The sequence below is a fragment of the Plasmodium inui genome (assembly GCF_000524495.1).
Source record: "Plasmodium inui San Antonio 1 unplaced genomic scaffold supercont1.22, whole genome shotgun sequence".
NCBI lineage: Eukaryota > Apicomplexa > Aconoidasida > Haemosporida > Plasmodiidae > Plasmodium > Plasmodium inui.
Window position 1 is genome coordinate 38,038 of NW_008481856.1, and position 16,489 is coordinate 54,526.

Sequence of the window (16,489 nt, forward strand, 5' to 3'; positions counted from 1 at the left end):
CAATATTGCCATCCCAGAGTTAAGTATACCCCCACTTCTTCCCTTCCTACTTCTCCTTTTTTACGATGATCAGAGATGGACTTGACTAAAGGGTCAGATGCGAGTTTTATATAAAATGCCATTTTAAAGTGGAGAACAAAATTGTTGCGTGAAAAAAATTGCCCTTCCAACAAATTGAAAAAAAAAAAAAAAGTAAAGAAAAACTTCTCTCTTCAATATGAATAATTCATGCTTTAACCTTTTAGAAAAAAAGAAAGCAGTTACTGAACCAGCCTATGTCGACAGGTTGAGGTGTTTCAATGTTACTCCAGCGTGATAACTTTGTTCACCTGCAGATATACGTCACGGTGAATGTTGTAATGTGCTTGTGAACGTTGGAGTAGTTGTCGAGCGGGCGAGTTACAGAGCGGACTTCTCCTCTTTTCATTTCTTGTTTTCCCCCTTTTTTTTTTTTTTTTTTTTTCTTAATTAAATTTTTCTTTTACGTGGTTGCGGTTGCCGTTACACATGTAGATATTGCCTGTACAGTTCGTCCTTCCTGACGCATTCGGGTGCTGGTTTGTCTGTACGCGCGGCTTTAATAGACGAGGACCCCCTTGCCCCCCCAAAGTTCACCCATAGTGAATGCATACCTATGCCTATACATATACCTATCCTTATGCCCATGCTTGAGTGTCTTCTTCCTGAACGTTTGCATCTCCCAGTGTGTGTCTAACGGGTAGAGAGAGAGACCCCTTGTGTCGCCTCGCCACCTCGCCACTACCCCACTTGGCTAACTGAACACAAATTTGTGACGCCTTCTGACTATTACCCCGTTGGAAGTCTTTTCAACACCGTCGGTCCTGTCGCCTCAGCGTGGCGTCGGTGCATCATCACGTTGGAAGACCGCGTTAAAGCAAAAGGAGGGAAGCTCTCATTAATCTTCGGCGCGGTTAGCGGAAGAGGTGTGTCCCCACTCTTACCATAACCACTGAGCTTGTCCATAGATTGGACATATACGCGTGGGAATTATACATGGCTGCTTAAGTGTGCCTCTCCTCACGTGTTACTTCTATACCTGCGTATACTTCTTTCTACCCACGCTAAGCCTCCATATGTGGTGTGCCTCTCCCAAAATAGGCCCTTCCCCCCTCCTTCCCATCTTTAATCGTCATCATAGCCCCCCAGCCAATTGCGAAACCGTTTAACTGAATATTCGCATTTGTTTCTCAGTGCATCTATGGATATGCTCTGCACCCAATTTTTTGGCCAATTGTTTTTTTTTTATTTTCTTTTTTTTTCGCGTCGACCATACGGAATAACCCCTTGGTTGAGCTACCCTCGCGCGGAGAAAACTTTCTACTTTGATGATTGCTTGATAAGCACTGAGGGAGAGGGAAGCGCGCCTGCCCTTCTGTGTGTGCCTTTTGCGGACAGTGTGTAGTGCTACCCCTGTCTGTGTGCAAAAAGCAACCAAGTGGTATAACGCCCATCGTTTGCCGCGTACCATTTGTGGCCTATACGGTACTGCAGACCAATTAGTGCTTCATCGCATTTTTTTCCCCTACACACGTACGTTCATTTGTTTTTTCCCCGGTGCGTCCCACCTGTGCGTATCTTCCCCGCTTGGCAGCCCCCAAGCGGCATCACTCCTATGTCTGTTTACCCTTCCCAAATAACTTGTCAATCGGGCAGCGCTCCTCCTCCCCCCCCCTTCTTGAAGTTTTCACTCCATAAGGAAGAACCCCCGAAGTGATCGAAGCAGTAGCAGTATTATTGAACTCACCAGAAAGACACCCCCAAACAGACACACGTTGCAGCCGCATGTAACGACGCCATCTTCAGCTTGACCAATTTAGATCCAACTCGAAGGGCGTCTCTCTTTTTTTTTTCTTCTTTCGTCCCACCCCGCGGTTATACACTACACGCTTTGCCCACGTGTTAGAATATGTTCGCCTCGCGTACGTGGAAAAGAATATTACGTCTAGTTTCCTACAGGCCACCTTACCAGGGCAGGAGCACTTCCCGAACGGTGATCACCGCGTTGGACTCTGCCTGCTGGAAGAGCACACGGAGAGGCACCGGGACAGTCACACAGATAGGCACAAGGACAGCAAGAGGGACCGCCACACGGACAGCCACACACCCACACATACCGTCGAGGCCGCGCCAGTGCACCAACAAAAAATGAAAAATGAAATACTTTATATAACGACATTCATTTTGTTCCTCGTCAGCTACTGCTTCCAGCCGCTGCTCATCGACATTATAAAGTACAATGGGTGCGGCAACTCCAGCACGTTCATATTCCTCCTGCCGCATTATTTGTCTATGATAATCGTGGGGTTCCTACCGAAGAAGCAGAAGTTGAGTCAGTGCAAATGGATAAAGATATTTTTTGTTTCCGTCCTGGATTTAGTAAATCAAGTGTTGAAAAAAATAGGATTAATATATGCAGGCTCCGCTCTGTACATCATTATTGACAGCTGCACGCTGATCTTCACAGCGATATGGAGAAGACTACTGCTGAACAAGAGAATCAACTCTTTTCAGTTGCTTGGCATTCTGTTAATAACATTTGGTATAGCCATAAAATCGAATAATCTCAAATTCGAAATTAACAAAGAAGAAATTATCGGAGTCATTTTAATCATCATAAGCAACATTCTTATGGGGCTAACATTTGTACTGAACGAGAAGTACATGGGTGAAATGGAAGGACAGAACATTGTGTGTTTAATGGGTATATTCAGCTTTTGCTTTGTCAGCCTGTGGACAGTCATATGGACTATCCCCAACTTTGATCATCTCATTTTGGAGAATATAAAGAAGAAGAAGGGAAACATTAATACCATTTGGCTAAGTTTTTTGGGACTATTCATTTTCAACTTCGTCACGTCGTCCACCCTCTGGTACATCATGAAGATTAGCGGCTCACTCACCGTTGGAATTCTCAAAGGACTCAAAGTCGCCATCATTTTCCTTTTCAGTCATATTTTTTTTTGTAAATATGATTCCAAGCAATGCCTTAACGTACACTCCTCCCTCTCAGTTTTTTTTTGTATCTTGGGGGTCCTCATATATTCGTACAACGAATTTTTGTTGATCCTTATGAGCAAGGTGTATATGGCTAGGCGGCCTAAGGTGATTGTCTAGATGTGGGTTATCGTTTTTGCGCGTGTGTTGCCTGTCACGATATACAGATTTGTGCTTTACTTTGTGTTTTTCTTTGCTTTGTGTGTTTTTTTCTTTTCTCATTTTCTGACCTCTTGAGGCGAATTTTCGGGGAAGAATTTTTTTTTTTTCTGACCTGTTCAGGTGAACTGTCGGAAAAGGATTTTTTCCCGGCGGCGTGTGCATGTGGTTTGGCTATTCGTTTTTCTACCCCATTTGCGCCGCCACTTGCACAGCTTTTTTGTTGTAATTTGCTTTGTTAACCTGCTTAGACACCTACTTTGTTGTGCTTCTTTGCTTCGCTGCTTTGTTGTGCGTCTTTGCTTCGCTGCTTTATTATGCGTCTTTTCTTCGCTGCTTTATTATGCGTCTTTTCTTCGCTGCTTTGTTATGTATCTTTTCTTCGCTGCTTTGTTATGTATCTTTTCTTTGCTTCTTTCCTTTGCCACCCCGTCCGTCAGCAACACCGCAGCATTTCTTTGCCCCCAGGTACACGCGCACGTGCGCATGTATGTACATGCGGTACCTGTGGCAGCACCCCCAGACAATTGCACATGCATTTTTCCCACCATGCCATTTGTTCCCTTTTTTTTTAAAAGAATTTGTTCAAATGACTTTTTTAAAATCAGTAAAATAAGTGCCATGTGTTTGTAATCATATAACGTTGTAGACCTTCCGAGGTTACGCTTCGAAAGGGCAACGTAATAGGCGCGCCGAAAGAAGGTCCCCTTCCATTCCGCCACAAGGTAGCCACGCAGTGCGCATACGTATGTTGTGCCTCATATGGACAGGGAGAAACGGAAAAACGTAGAAAGGTGCCCCGTGAAACTAGGGGCGAGTCGTTATTTTTTTTCTTTTTAATGGGCCCACGAGTTCTCCCCTTTCTTAACCGCCTTCTCGATTCTGTACGTTTTTTTGGGGGGACAGTAAGCAATGCACACATCCTTCTGTACACGTAGGTGAACACAATTGGCAATGTTGCAATGTTGCAGTGTTGTAGTCCCCTTTTTAATCGGCCATTTATTTTACTCGCCAGTCGTTGGTGGGATGATCTTCCTCCATTCTTGGGGAATCCACTCGGTGAAATGGCCCCTTTACTAGGCTAGCATCTTTTCCCCCTCCTCCGCTCGAGCATGCGACAACTCCATCATTACGTAGATCACCATGCCTTGCATTTTCTACCCCCGTTGCGGTTCGAAGTCGATCGGCCAGATGATATCGGCACTTTAGCTCTCACCTTCCCCCTTTCCTTGCTTTTTTACTGCTTCCTCTTTTCTGCTGCTCCTTTTTTGATGTTTCTTCTTGCCCATGGGGGCATGTGAAGGTTCATTCAAGGAAGTACCGCAAAATCTGATACACATAGGAGAAAAAAAAAAAAAAAAAAAAAAAGATTCCCCTATTGGCCATCCCGGAGGGGGGGGCAGCAGATGACGAAGCAACATAAGGGTCACCCGATCGTGTACCTACGCATGTGGCTGTAGCTCTACCCTTACCACTCTCTCTCTCCGAAGGAAAAACGTCCTTTGTATATTGAAATCGCTAACCCTGCGACGGAGTGGTCGCCTCTACATCTGTTTCCCCCGTCATCCACGTACCCAAGTTATCCAAAATGGTAACATCATCCCTCTCCTTCTATGCTGCTCTCGAGTGTCATTCGCGAGAGGCGGTTCGTAATTAGTGGATGACGCAGTCTTCCCCAAGCATCGCCATAATGTCAGTGGTGCCTGTCTCTTTGGTTAATAAAAAGGGAGAGGGGAGAAAAGTTACTCTGAATGGTTTTCTCCCTGTGTATGATGGTCTTGTTGGGGAAGGCTCCTCCACGTGTTAATAACCCTCCTTTTGGGGGACCCGAACAGCTTACCTGCAATGCATGTGGTCCCTTTCCCCCCCCACATACAAACACCCCCCTTGCAGCTAGAGGAGAACCTAATCGGAGAAAGGACACTGAAAGATGGGAAGGATATCTTCGTCTTCAATAATTACGCCATTTGGCTAGTCAAACTATCACATTTGTTCTTCTTCCTCTTCCTCCTCGATGTCAAGAATATTTTTCACCTCTCTCCCAGCCTGGTGTTTCTGGTGAGTGTGTTTAGAGGTACACAGAGCAGTGAGATTCTATCTGCACATCTCGTCTGAGTAGAAAACGCAGGTGTGAAGATGAGTCGAGGTGCTTACCCAAATATGTGCAACTCGTTCTGTGCAATCCCTTCTGTTCCACTCCTTCCGTGCAGGCTTTCTTCTTCGGGTTTTTTATCATCTGTTTTTTGTTTTGCATGAGTTGGTAAGGACACACAGAATGGGCAGAGTTGTTTCCCTTTTTGGGAGGCTGCCATCTCGATGGGAAGATGTCTATCGTCACCACTTCGTGGTTTATTCGCCGCAGTGAAGTGAGACAGCTTCGCCCCCCCCTCGTACTCTCACTTCGCAGGTACAATTGTTTCCGCTTTGTTAGGAGAATAACAAACCAGGAGCTAATCGGTAGGTTTCTTTTTTTCTCTCTCTCCCACTCGTGTGTGGGATACTTTATGTATTGCTCCCTTTGCAACTGGAGAAACGTCTTTCTCTCGCCAATGTGGCTACATGCCTGTATTGGCGAAGCGTCTATTCGGCTGCTCACCTTCCTATCGACCTCCTCACCACAGATGAAGAACTCAACCCCTCCGTGCTGAACGAAATAATCCCTCAGTAAGCTGACGCGATTTTCTGTGCCACTTGGCCGAGCGTGAGAAATGCGGCTATACCCTTTCATTTTGTGCCCCAAGTTAAAACCTTTTTCTTTCCCATTCGGGTCGCAGGATTTTCTTCTCCTTTTGCTCCTTTTTGTTGATAAGCGTAAGGCGAATTGGGACGAGGTGGAGATGCGAAGAGCGCCAACAGTGTGAACGATGCGAACGATGCAAACGAGGCGGTTCAGTCCGTTTCGCGTGTGCCCCCCTGCACCTCTCCGACCACACAAGTGTCTTTTTTTTCTTTCACTTGACAGTTACTTTACTTGGGGCACCTGCTGGTCTACCTGAACGTTCAGAACGACGTCATTTCGGTATGTGCACTCGGAGAGGGGTTAAACATTTTTGTAGTACCATTTTACCTCACCATTTTTTCTTTTTTTTCTTTTTTCCTTCCGCTGAGACAACACTGTGGAAGTCCTCCATTTCGACCATTACCACACACCCTCCTTCTATGTAGGTCCCCATCGAATCGCTAATCATTTTCTTTTTTTTTTTTTTCTGCTGCCTCTTGTATGGGGCCTTCTTCGAGTATGACAATTCAGTGGTAAGGCGGAATGGCGGCGGTAGCGATGGAGGCAAGAACAGTGCGTGGAAGGACGCCCTACACCGTGTACGTTTGCGCGCATTTTTGCCCCCATTTTGTCCGCACTGGTTTGCCTCCTTCACCCCGCAGGGCGTCTTCCTCCTCGGGGCCAACGGAATAGCTACTTTGGCCCTTTCCTTTTACCAGGTTTGACTCTGGTGCGCAGAGAGCGCGCCCTTCCCCCTCTTTGTAGGGAGCACCACTTGGACGCTCCCACCAATTGGAAGTTCCCGTCCATTTCGCATTAATGCCGATTGCCCATTTCACCCTTCTTCCATGAACCCCGCAGGAGAGCAACCTCCTTCTACCCTCCCTGTTAAGTGTAAGTAGGCTGTGTGCCAGGACGCGGTTGCAAAGGGGAGGCGTTCTTTACTTCAAACCCTACTTGCAATGCAACTTCCAACACGGCAACACCTCTAACCACGGTGACGACCCCCTCCCGCAGACCGGACTCTACCTGGCACACTTGGTTAGGAAGAACAAACAGAACAAGCTGTTTTATCGAGAGGGAGAAGGGGACTACGTGCAGATGCTCATTTACACTTGCGCGTCAGCATTTGCTTCACTCCTACTGAAGGTAAGCGTTCCGCGGGGGTGCTGCACGGTGGCCTCTGCATTGGGTTGATCTCTCTGGTGCATAGGAAGGGGCGTGGAAGTGAACCCCAGTGGGCCTACCCCAGGATAGACACCTACACAGACGTATGCACAGACGTATGCACAGACGTATACACATTTATATGCGGCACCTCCTCTCCTTTTTTTCCCCCCCTTTTCCACCTAGAACTTGAGTCTGATTGACTCCCATCTGCTCTCCCTCCTGTTGTTCCTTTCCTTCGTAAGGCAGAGAGAGTGTGCAGTGAAATTGTAGATGCGATAAAGACCACTTCGTCATGAAGATGAGCGCGTATGTAAATGCCTATACCTTATGCGCTGCTAGGTGGAAGAAATGCCCGTCTTTTTTTTTCCCCCTCCTCCGTCGCTTCCCTTTTGGTAGGTCCCCTTTCTCTACGCCGACCTGAGTCTCCAAAATATGGAAGTGGTTCACCAATCGGTAATCTGCTCTCGTGAGATTGTGCAGAGGGGGACACCTCCTAACATGATTGCTCATGCGAACTGAGACCATCCTTTTTGAGAAAGTAGTTCATGCCCGATGCAGATGAGGATGATGTCCCGATGTATGTAACGACCCCATTTCGTGTTCACCCCGTCACACAGATCGGAAACCGAATCATGCACACGTATGTATCGTCCTTTCACTCAAGCAAGAAAATCCCGGGGACATTAAGCTGAAGCGGCTCCACATGCGCGAAATTTTCTTTGCTCGAGGCACACAGTCCAGGGGAAGAGAAGCTGACCCTGTGCGCGGTCCAACAGGAAAGTCTCCAGCGTTCCCAAATGATTGCAACGTCCACTTGCGGGATATATGTGCCCCCTGGGAAAAAGAAAAAAATAAGAAAAAATAGGAAAAAAAAAATGCTGCGCGTGTAGAAATGCATGTCCCCACGATGGCTGCGTAAACAGCGTGTCATCGGGTGTAAACGTCGCTTTTTCTTTATTTTTACGCCACTGTTTTGTCATCCCAGCGATTTCTTCTAACAAGTATTTTTTTTTTTTTTTTTTTTTTTTTTTTTCCCCGTTTACCCAGGCGAACATTTTGCCCACTCGGGGGGACAATCAAAAAGAGTTCGCCATTTTTCGCGTGAATTTTTTTAAGAAAGCTTTTCCACCGTGTGGGATATAAATCAAAGATGGATTAGATGGGTACCTACGTGCGATCTACGTACAGATTGGCTATTTTTTTCTCTTTTTTTTAACTGTTTCTTGTTGTAAAGGCGTCTGCTTATTACATGCCGCTTTCGGATCACCTGAGGGGGGGGAACGGCCCACAGGAGTTAGCAAAGTGACGTTGGATCCGCATACTAATACTACATGGGCGAAGTGACGTTGGATCCACGTCCTAACTGTGGGTCGAGTTCCTGGCCCAGCCATCGCGACAGTCCCTTACGCGTGTTGCAGCGCAGCGCGGGCCACCATGTCCGTCGGGGATAAACTGAACGAGGCCTTCTGCTGGCTAAAGGAAGAGTTCGACGAACTGTTAATCGATCTGGAGGTGGAAAAAAGTGAACTTAACGTGAGTGACCTCTGTACGAAGATTAACAACACGTTTAGGAGTATAAACGGGGAAGAGGATTCCCTCCTGTGTTGTACGGATGATCAGCCCGAGGGAAGCAACAAGACAAAGGAACGCATTAAGCATGAGGAACTTGTACCATGGAGTGATCTGAATTACTCTCTCTTCCATTATGTACACATTTATAAGAAAATAAGCGAGACGCTACTTATTGATGAGGAAGAGTTTTGCTTCAATTTCGATGCAGATGATCTCTATGTAAAGAAGAGGTTTTCTCGCAGTTTGGCTTTCCATCCGCTGATTAGTCCTATTGACGCTGCGTATTTTAACTTCCTCCTGTTTTGCATTTCGGGTGGGTCGTGCGATAAGGTTCCGGGGAGAGGGGCCTCCAAGGGGGGGGACTCGAAAAAGGGGGACTTCCAACACAAGGACTTCAAGGAGGAAGACTTCAAACGGGAGGACTTCAAAGGGGGCGACTTCAAAGAGGGAAACTTCAAACCGGAGGACCGCCCCCCTTCCCACCGGCGCCGAGGCAATCGCGCCGAAATAACCTACGCCTACAGCGATGACCATGCGTACAAGAATAATTTTGTCGTGACGAAGGAGGACTATGCGGCCCTGAGCGAGGTGTTCACGAAGGTGCCAAATGTGCAGCGGTGGCTGGAGCGGGAGGAGGACGCGCTGTTTAACTTTGGCCGGAGGGGCGGTACAAATGGGGGCAATCCAAATGGAGGCGAGCCAAATGATCGCAGCACGAATGGTCGCGGCGGCTCTCCCCCCGCGACTCTGACGCGAGAGGAGCTGAACCAAACCTATGCCTTCTCCCTGAAACATAAGACCTATATGGTGCACCCAGAAATGAATAGCAAGATAACATTTCTCAACGGGGAAATATCTCTAGTCGACACGGATGCGATAGTCCTCTTTGCGAATCATAACTATCGATTCACCAAAACGGTCTGCGATCATTTGTACTCATCCACCCTCATGAAATTGGACGAGGAAGACAAGATGGAAATAAAATCGAAGAAAAGTGGAGAAGCATACCTAACAAACAGTTACGATGGAATTCACAAATATGTCCTCCATGTTATGCTACCAAAGTATAATAGCAAATATATCTTAGCAACTAATAATACGATGAACCTATGTGTACAAGAGATTCTATGCGTGTGTGTCGATAAAAAGATTCAGTCGATTTCTATCCCCATAGTTTGCTTTAGCGTTTTCTTTCCCATCAATATATTTTTAGTAAGTTTCCTGAAGAGTCTGCGGTCGCTACTTCTTGTTCCTGAGTTCTATAACGCCATCAGGTCAATTGTCTTCGTTACCAATTCGAATGACTTGTACCTCCTGAGTTTGAAGTACGCGTCGATATTTTTCCCTCGATGTCGTGAGGAAATGTTCCTCTCCGCCAATATCGCCATTTTGGGAAACAAGTACGGCTCCATCGATGTACGGAACAGAGGCATCCGCATTTTCAGGACGCTCCGGCGGGTCACCCGAGGAGGGCGCGTGCACCGCAGAGGACGGAAAAGGGGGAAGATAGTCAATACGGAGGGGGGTTCCCCTGATAGGGATACACCTGCCCCCCGGCCATCTGCCTATGCCCAATGGGGACCCTCGTCAGCATCGTCATTATCCTCAGCCTGCTCAGCATCCTCCGCTGCGTCGTCCCGCTGCTTCACCTCATCGGACATTTTCAACGAAACAGACACGGAGTTTTTAACCCTAAAAACGGAAAGCGAGGGGCACAAAAATCTATACAAATTAAAGGAGATCAACAAAAGGGAAGACAATATGATGGCAAACCTCGAGTCGTCTCTCCGTCTCAGTTCGATGTATAACATAAAAAATAAATATCGTGAATTTGAAGTGGATCCGTTTATTTATGAATATGGAATTGACCCGCTTGGAAGGAAGACACTGATCGTGAATTTTTTTAAGTTTCCTCAAACGTATAACTACCATTTGTTGTTTCTGTTCCTATTGTTTCACTTCAACTGTTTCATGCGAAACCACTTTGTGCTGCTTTTTATTTGGTCTGAAGGTATATCCACACAGATCACAAACGTGTTGTCTCTTTTCAAGGATCTTTTCCAGATCGTTAAGGACTTCTTGCATAATCTGAAGGTCATCTACTTCTTCAATTACTCCCTCGCGTTTAAGATCTTCATCTGCGTCCTTTACCCGTTCATCCCGGCCAGCATTTACGACAACATCGTGTACCTTAACGATGCCGAGGTGAGGCAAGCAGTGTCCAAGTCAGAGCGGTGGAGAGGCGGTTGACTGAGCTTCGTCGAAGAGGCCTTTCAACCGCTTCTGAACCGCTTCTCCACCGCTGCAACGGACGTACATTTACATATCACCTTTCCCATCTTTCTTCCCCCTTCCCTCCCACTTCTTTCCCCCCGAACTGCAGGAACTATCGAAGCACTTCGACGTTAAGAAGGCCTTGAGACAATGAAGACAGGGGAGAGACGCCGGGCCGATTCGCCTCGCGCGTCCACACTGCCTCCATGTCTGTTAATGTGTCCCTTTCTGTGTTCTATCCCTGCTTGAATACACATTTCGACCTCTCTCTGGGGTGTACAGGGTGATTTTCTTCTTTTTTCTTTTTTTTTTTATGTTCGTCATCCCCCCCGTGTAACTTGCTTCACTTCTTAAACAACGACGTGAAGGTCTTGATGAGACCACTTTCCCGCGGCGCGGAGATGTCCTGGGCACCTGGAGCTCCCCCGCGTTCATGCTCCTTCCCTTTCTTCGTCCGCCGGAGGCGCTCAGCCCACTCATCGTCCCCATACTCGCGTGTAATCAAGCTAGTGTTGGCCAACAGATGGGACGATCCTAAGGGGAGAGGCAAGTAGGTCGTATGAGGGTAGGCGGCGGGGGCACAAGGGTTGCGGGGGGCAAGCGTAACCACGTCTGTCCGTATGGATCGGCGTGTGCATGGGAGAACCCCCCCGCGTTATTACCATATATGTAGGCAGTCATGTTAAAGAAATTATTCCGAGACACGTTGAATAGCTTGTTCGCCGCGTCCGACGGGGGGAGCACAGGGGACTCCGCTGCAGACGCCGCTGAAGACGCCGCTGTAGACAGTGCTCTGGAGTGTACGCGCGACTGAGCCACATCCAGGGAGGCGGCGGGGCGGTCCAAGTGCCTAATTTCAGTGTGCTTCTCCTTGACTTCTGCGTCCTCACGACGAACGTGGGAGAGGCTGGAGAACTGCCCCCCTTTGCATTTAAGGACGGTGCACTCCACTTTTACTTCCTTCTTCAACATCTTGATTAGAATATGCTTCATTTTTTCACTGTCCGTTTTTTTGCACGTGACGACTAGGACGCCAAGACCTTCCTTCTTTTCTGGAGGCCTGGTCACGAGGGGGTCACCCGGGGGGGTAGTTCCACCACCGAGTGATGACGTTCCACCGGTGGAAGCCAATCCCCCTTGAGAGGATGCTCCCCCCTGTCCGGCGCCCGCCACGTGTTGTCCACTGCTCACCACACAGGTGTTCTTCACTTTTGCCTGCCCAGGGGGTGCAACGTCCCTGACATCGCCCCCCTCCGACAGTGCCTCATCCCCCCCCGAGGAAATCCCCCCCAAGTTGGGGTTAAAAATAACGATGGCGCTGTAAATGTAGTTATTTTTGACACAACTGTAATGGTCTACGGATAGGAACTCAAAGCGCTCGTGAAAGATGGCAGGATTCTTAAAGGCCTGATTTAACTTGACCGCCTTGTTTTGCAGGTCTCTCTTCACTTCTTTTTTTTTTTTAATCCAATCCTTGCCGTACACATTTTCTATGTTGAGAATTCCTAGCAGGATCACCTCCCGTTCTTTGTCCCCCCTCCGGTCTTCGCACCCTTGTTTCATTTTGGTGTGAAGCGGGGAAGCGGCGGTATAGCGGTGTAGTCGTATAGGGGAGTAACCGGTAGCGCTGCTTAGCAGGTCGGACGGTTGGCGAGGCGGCGTCCCGCTCAGCCCTCTTCGCCACGAAGGTGCGCGCAGTAAGTTCTTCTCCCAGGGGGATTAACCGGTGGAGAACGACAAAAAAAGCAAAATAAAAATAAAAAAAAATAAATAAACAAATAAACAAAGTGCTAACCAAACTGCTCACCAAACGAAACAGAACAAACGAATGGGCATCAGCGCGGGAGCAGGGGTGGACTAAAAAATTGCGCCTTAAAAAATGTGCGGCGAGGGGAGGTTAGGGGCAATTTTCCAAGCGGAGGTGGCACGTGCAAAAAAGGGACGACCCGCTCCCTCGCAGAGTAACTAATGTGCATGCAGGGGGGAAATAAACCCCACGTGGAACCATAACCGGGGGGGTCCATATTGTTTTTTTCCCACTGGGGGTGGTAGCGTACCACGGACGGTCCATCGTTGCAGGGAAAGAAAGAAGAAGAAGAAGAAGAAAAAAAGGCTTACAAAGGGGGAAAGGACGGGCGGGGAAAAAGCCAAGAAAGGTGAACGAGAAATGCAAAGGAGAAGGGACCAACTAGGGAACTTTTCCAAGGGCCCTCTTCTGCCACCTTCGCCTCCATACATATAACGGAACAAGCACATGTAGGGGAAAGAAAAAAAAAAAAAAAAAAATTCCACCACACGCAGATTCCCCGAACGTTTCCTCCTACAACACGCTGCATGGAAGGGGCGACTTCGGAAAAAAAAAAATTGAGCCAATTGGGAAGAAAAAAGAAAACCAAGTGGAGTAGCGGAGAAGTGGATAATCGGAGAGGGAGTGAATGGGCGAAGCAACGAAGCAACGCGCCACCTTTGCTGCGTTCCTAATTACCTACCTCTTTCGCCTCATATTTTTTTTTCTTCCATTTTGGGACCCCCTTGGCGAAGTGAAGGCATGCCGATCACCCCCTCCCGCATCCTCCAGCAGCGACTTTTTTACGACAACATTTTCACCGCTTGGAAGAGAGTGGCCCCATTTCAGGTGGGCGGCGAAAAACGACACTGCAGAGGGGGAAGAGGCAAACATGTGCTGATTTACGCCGAAACGGTGACCGAGTGGCCCACATGAACACAGCACTATCACAACATGTAGTCATCCCACATACTAGTCAGCAGAGGTAACGATAGGCTGCAGTCAGGGTAAGACCCACTCAGCTTAGTCCGCTTCTCTACCCCGAAACGCTACATTGAGTGAGGAAACGCAAGATGGAGAAGTCCAAGGAAATCTTTTACGACAAGGAGAAGAGGTTCTTTCTTCACCTGATGATATATGTGAGCAGGTTTTTTCTAAACGATGAGGAGATCGTCATCTTTGATTTGTTTGTCCACAATGAATGCCTCTACCTGGAGAAAGACATAATTAATAGCATCAACATGAACGAGCAGAAGATACGAAGCATTCTCTCCAAACTGCTGAAGGAGAAATTCATCATCCAAGTGCAGAAACTTAAAACTACGGAGAAGGGCTCTTCCTTCCAATTGTATTATTGCCTCAATAACTACATCGTTTATGTAATCGATTATCGAGTTAGGAAGATGGAGGTTCAGCTGAGGAAGGATCGAAATGACAGCGATCTGTATGTCTGCAATTTCTGTAACGCGACTTACTCGCAGCTGGATGCTCAGCTGCTCCCGCTGGACTCCTACGACGCCCACTTCCTCTGTTTCTGCAATAATAAGATTGAGCTCATCGTAAGTGCGGAGCGGGAGAGCGTTCGAAGGGCTAAGCAGAGCACAGCACAGAGCACACCATACCACGCCGCATCTCATCATACCACGCCGCATCTCATCATACCACGCCGCATCTCATCATACCACGCCGCATCTCATCACACCACGCCGCATCTCATCATACCACGCCGAATCTCATCATACCACGCCGCATCTCATCATACCACGCCGCATCTCATCATACCACGCCGCATCTCATCACACCACACCGCTTTTCACATCGCTCCTCATCGCAGGAGAGGGACGAAAGCAGAAACGATCGAATCTACAGTCGGTACACCAAGTATCTAAACATCTTAAAGGAGCACACGGAGAAGCTAAAGAACTACTTCATTCCCCTGTACACGGAGAAGTTTAGCAGGGTGGTGCCTAACTCTCTTCAATGTCTCGATAGGGACAACTCGTCAGACGAATCCATGACGAATAACTCTTCTGAGTTGTCTCTTACGAATAACTCCTCCCAGGTGTCTCAAAGTAGGGTCCTTCGCCTCGGCCAGCCAGTCATCGAGCCAGTCATCGAGCCAGTCATCGAATCAATCCGCGAGTCCCTGTGCGTGCGGGACAGTGCCATACCGTGGCTGCATTTGTTTCCCCCGTATGCAATCTTATTAGCATTCACCCTACTTCGCGTGCACCCCCACCTCGCAGACACCCCCGGAGAGGCGTCCCAACAAAAGAGAGCAAAGAACGAAGAAACACTCACGGACACCTGCAGTAGCGTTATCCGGTCAGACAAAAAAATAAAAATCTGTATGAATGTAAAGGGGAAAGCAGGAACGAATCAAGTGGTAGCCCCGTCCACTGGAGGAAGGACCACTAGCCCTGGGAAGGACGAAGCGGAAGATAATAGTGAACGGGAGGGCCACATCACTGGAAGGACAAAACATAAGAGTGGTGACCTGGCCCAAGTGCAACAAAGTGCCAGCGAGATGGTCGTGCTGAAGGGTCCCCAGAAGACCGATGAGCCGGAAATGCCCCTGTTCTTTATAGAAAAATTCAATAAGAAATTTTCGCTCATTGGTATGTGCATTTGTTGTTGGAGTGTCTGTCTGTTTCGTCCTCTCGAGAGGTGGAAGTAGTGATGATTGGGGTTTTGTCGCGTCGGAGCTGTCCCGTTTACTGAGCCGGAGTGGCAGCGTTGGGGAGACCCTTGTTTTGTCTCATTTTATAGTACGATGTCATTTGTTTTATTTTATACTATGTTATCATTTTGTTTATTTTTTATTTATTTTTTTTTATTTTTTATTTATTTTTTATTTATTTTTTTTTATTTTTTTTCCCTCCCTTTAGATGCCCAGAAACTGCAGCAAGATATGACTCAGGACGAATTCGAACGCTTCATGGAGTTGCAGGATGAGTACCTGGACCTGATTTGACTTTTCTCTCAGCCCACCGTGAGGACGAAGAACACCGCTTACGTGAAGGGGGGTAATTCGTTTTAAGGGGCCCCGCGAGGATGAACCAACCGTCATTCTGATCATCGACCCAGACAACTGAATTGTCCAATGTTACGCTTCAAGGTTACCCCTGATGGTTACGCTTCAAGGTTACCCCTGAAGGTTACGCCTCAAGCTTACCCCTCAACGTTACTCCTGATGGGGAAGAACCCCCTTTTGATGTCCTTTGTAGGATCTTTCCAGGAGACAAATTATAAATGGATTCTTCTGCCATGCGTTACACGCTCGTCAGGTGCACCACCCCCCGAAGTGTTCATATGTGTGTACATGGCGAGTGACCCGTCGTGCAAGTCTGTCCCAGAAGAAGCTTCGCATTGTCTGCACTGTAACGTAGGAGAACGTGTGTTCTTGGCTGACGGGTAGTGGGGGATCCTTTTCTCCGCTTTTTCTTTAGTAGTTACTGATAAGCGCTTTCTTTTTTTCTTTTTTAACTCCTTTGTGTGGAAGATCGGCACGTCGAGATGTGCTTGAAGTGACCTGTTGGCACGTCACACGGGGGGGGGGGCAGCCGTTCCCGTCAGACGTGGAAGTAGCCTTTCTCCTTACGACGTTTATTTTGTCCCCGGACTGTATCCCTTCATTTTGCCACTTGACCTTTTATTTTTTTTCCTTTTTTTTCTTATTTTTTCTCTTCATTTTTCCACTTTATTTTGCTCTTTTTTGGTTTCCCCGTGTATTTGTAAGTCCCCCTTGCTTGGCTCATTCTTTTTTTTTTTTTTTTTACCTTTGTTCCTGCCCA

General features: G+C 47.7%; 4 protein-coding genes across 4 annotated transcripts; 3 read left to right on the forward strand and 1 right to left on the reverse strand.

Annotated features, from left to right (window-relative positions):
• Positions 1 to 2,166: 2,166 nt before the first annotated feature.
• C922_04332 (hypothetical protein) lies at positions 2,167 to 7,582 on the forward strand (the record flags this gene model as incomplete). The annotated part of the gene is made up of 12 exons (XM_008819915.1): positions 2,167 to 3,123; positions 5,068 to 5,232; positions 5,385 to 5,434; positions 5,582 to 5,631; positions 5,796 to 5,838; positions 5,949 to 5,985; positions 6,137 to 6,193; positions 6,340 to 6,426; positions 6,556 to 6,612; positions 6,911 to 7,042; positions 7,247 to 7,300; positions 7,460 to 7,582. 12 exons carry the CDS (start codon positions 2,167 to 2,169, stop codon positions 7,580 to 7,582), a joined length of 1,812 nt encoding a protein of 603 aa, XP_008818137.1.
• A 915-nt stretch (positions 7,583 to 8,497) lies between these two features.
• On the forward strand, positions 8,498 to 10,885 carry C922_04333 (hypothetical protein; the record flags this gene model as incomplete). The annotated part of the gene is made up of 1 exon (XM_008819916.1): positions 8,498 to 10,885. One exon carries the CDS (start codon positions 8,498 to 8,500, stop codon positions 10,883 to 10,885), a length of 2,388 nt encoding a protein of 795 aa, XP_008818138.1.
• Positions 10,886 to 11,252: 367 nt separating this feature from the next.
• Positions 11,253 to 12,472, reverse strand: C922_04334 (hypothetical protein; the record flags this gene model as incomplete). The annotated part of the gene is made up of 2 exons (XM_008819917.1): positions 11,253 to 11,443; positions 11,572 to 12,472. The coding sequence occupies 2 exons, from the start codon at positions 12,470 to 12,472 to the stop codon at positions 11,253 to 11,255; spliced, it is 1,092 nt and encodes a 363-aa protein (XP_008818139.1).
• A 1,296-nt stretch (positions 12,473 to 13,768) lies between these two features.
• C922_04335 (hypothetical protein) lies at positions 13,769 to 15,669 on the forward strand (the record flags this gene model as incomplete). Its single annotated transcript, XM_008819918.1, has 4 exons — positions 13,769 to 14,254; positions 14,530 to 14,767; positions 14,942 to 15,313; positions 15,584 to 15,669. The coding sequence occupies 4 exons, from the start codon at positions 13,769 to 13,771 to the stop codon at positions 15,667 to 15,669; spliced, it is 1,182 nt and encodes a 393-aa protein (XP_008818140.1).
• Positions 15,670 to 16,489: the final 820 nt, after the last annotated feature.